The 2595-nt window shown below is 79.2% G+C and overlaps 1 protein-coding gene across 1 annotated transcript; it reads left to right on the top strand.

Moving 5' to 3' along the window:
- Positions 1-426: 426 nt before the first annotated feature.
- On the top strand, positions 427-2101 carry EMIHUDRAFT_123496 (hypothetical protein; the record flags this gene model as incomplete). Its single annotated transcript, XM_005778529.1, has 2 exons — positions 427-1797; positions 1935-2101. Coding segments are annotated over 2 exons (1538 nt in total), but the record flags the coding sequence as incomplete, so codon positions are not given.
- Positions 2102-2595: the final 494 nt, after the last annotated feature.

Genomic DNA, 2595 nt, shown 5'->3' on the forward strand with positions numbered 1-2595 from the left:
GATCCAGATCATCTCGCCAACGGCAACCTCGGACGCCTGCTTGAGCTCCTTTGCCGGGCCGGCGGGCAGCTTGTGCGTCGGGGTGAGCGTGACCGTCACCGTTGCGGTGGCGAGCGAGAGGAAGGCCGCCTTGGCGGACGGGTCGGCCAGCGAGAAGGAGGAGGCAGCGTCGAAGCCGAGGGTGCCTGCATTGGTCAGCAAGCGAGTCAAACAAGTGACACCCCTCTCATATGACATTGAAAGCGAGCGCACCGTCAGCCGCCGCGGCGAGGATCGAGTCTCCGGCGGAGAGGGAGGAGAGGGGGACGGTCTCGCCGTCGGCGAGCTGCACCGTCGCAGAGCTCGGGAAGCACGGCGGGTCCGTAAACTGCAGGTTCGCGTTAGCTGAAGGCGACGAGGGCGGCGGCGGCGTGGGCGGCGGCGGCAATGGCGAGGCGGAAGGCGGCGGCGGCGGGCTCGGGGGCGGTGGCGACGGACGCGGTGGTCTGGGCGGAGGCGGCGAGGGCGGTGGTGGAGACGGAGGCGGGCTCGGAGGCGGCGGGCTCTGTGGTGGGGGTGAGGGCGGTCGTGGGCATGGGTGAGGCGCCGACGGCGCCGCCGAGGGCGGCGGCGGCGACGATGCCGGGGGGCTGGGAGCCGGTGGCGATGGCGGCGGCGGGCTCGGGGGGGGTGGGCTCGGGGGCGGTGGACTCGGAGGCGGTGGCGAGGGCGGTGGAGGCGAGGGAGGTGGCGGGCTGGGCGGGGGTGGGCTCGGAGGCGGCGGCGACGGGGGCGGCGGCGATGGCGGCGGCGGGCTGGGCGGCGGAGGCGACGGGGGTGGCGGGCTTGGAGGCGGCGGCGACGGTGGCGGCGGGCTGGGCGGCGGCGGGGAGGGCGGAGGCGGACTTGGAGGCGGAGGGCTCGGAGGCGGCGGCGAGGGCGGCGGCGGCGAGGGTGGTGGTGGGGATGGCGGCGGAGGGCTGGGCGGCGGCGGCGAGGGAGGAGGCGGACTTGGCGGTGGCGGCGACGGAGGGGGTGGTGAGGGCGGCGGAGGAGAAGGCGGCGGCGGGCTTGGAGGCGGCGGCGAGGGCGGCGGCGAGGGCGGCGGCGGCGAGGGCGGCGGCGGCGAGGGAGGGGGCGGCGAGGGAGGCGGAGGGCTGGGTGGCGGCGAGGGCGGAGGGGGCGAGGGCGGCGGCGGGCTTGGCGGAGGCGGGCTTGGCGGAGGCGGCGAGGGCGGCGGCGAGGGCGGCGGCGGGCTCGGGGGCGGTGGCGACGGAGGCGGCGGCGAGGGCGGGGGAGGCGAGGGCGGTGGTGGAGACGGAGGCGGGCTCGGAGGCGGCGGGCTCGGTGGTGGGGGTGAGGGCGGTGGTGGGCTTGGGGGAGGCGGCGACGGCGGCGGCGAGGGCGGCGGCGGCGACGGTGGCGGGGGGCTGGGAGGCGGTGGCGATGGCGGCGGCGGGCTCGGGGGGGGTGGGCTCGGGGGCGGTGGACTCGGAGGCGGTGGCGAGGGCGGTGGAGGCGAGGGAGGTGGCGGGCTGGGCGGGGGTGGGCTCGGAGGCGGCGGCGACGGGGGCGGCGGCGATGGCGGCGGCGGGCTGGGCGGCGGAGGCGACGGGGGTGGCGGGCTTGGAGGCGGCGGCGACGGTGGCGGCGGGCTGGGCGGAGGCGGGGAGGGCGGAGGCGGACTTGGAGGCGGAGGGCTCGGAGGCGGCGGCGAGGGCGGCGGCGGCGAGGGTGGTGGTGGTGATGGCGGCGGAGGGCTGGGCGGCGGCGGCAAGGGAGGAGGCGGACTTGGCGGTGGCGGCGACGGAGGGGGTGGTGAGGGTGGCAGCGGCGAGGGGGGCGGCGGCGAGGGGGGCGGCGGCGAGGGGGGCGGCGGGGAGGGAGGAGGTGGTGATGGGGGAAGCGGCGGGGAGGGCGGTAGCGAGGGTGGGTCGTGGTGTCCTGGCCACCAGGGAGGTGGCGAGGGCGGCGGCGGCGAGGGCGAGGGCGAGGGCGAGGGCGAGGGCGAGGGCGAGGGCGAGGGCGAGGGCGAGGGCGACGGAGACAGAGGCGGAGACGCATACGTCACCCAAATCGGGTCGGCCGCACCCACTTCACACACGTGGTCGCCTCGGTACAGGTCCGCGTCCACGTCGATGGGGCCAGCCTCTTTGCAATAGCCCCACGGGGAGCTAAACGTCACGGGGCCCTGACGGGACGCGTCCTCGACATGGCACCACGCTGGGTAGCCCTCCTCGATCAGGCACCTGCCAGCTGTTGAGAAGGACCGCCCGTCCCAGCTCACAGATGTGGCGGCGCACTTGCACGGCGGCGAGGGCGGCGGCGGCGACGGCGGCGGCGGCGACGGCGGCGGCGGCGACGGCGGCGGTGGCCTCGGTGGCGGCGGTGTCGGAGGCGGCGGGCTCGTCGGTGGCGGTGACGGCGGTGGCGGAGACGGCGGCGGCGGTGAGGGCGGCGGCGGTGAGGGCGGCGGTGGTGACGGCGGCGGCGGAGATGGTGGAGGCGGGCTCGGTGGCGGCGGTCTGGGCGGCGGCGGCGAGGGCGGCGGCGGTGACGGCGGCGGCGGAGATGGTGGCGGCGGGCTCGGTGGCGGCGGGCTGGGCGGCGGCGGCG

Source organism: Emiliania huxleyi (genome assembly GCF_000372725.1).
Source record: "Emiliania huxleyi CCMP1516 unplaced genomic scaffold EMIHUscaffold_2435, whole genome shotgun sequence".
Classification (NCBI taxonomy): domain Eukaryota; phylum Haptophyta; order Isochrysidales; family Noelaerhabdaceae; genus Emiliania; species Emiliania huxleyi.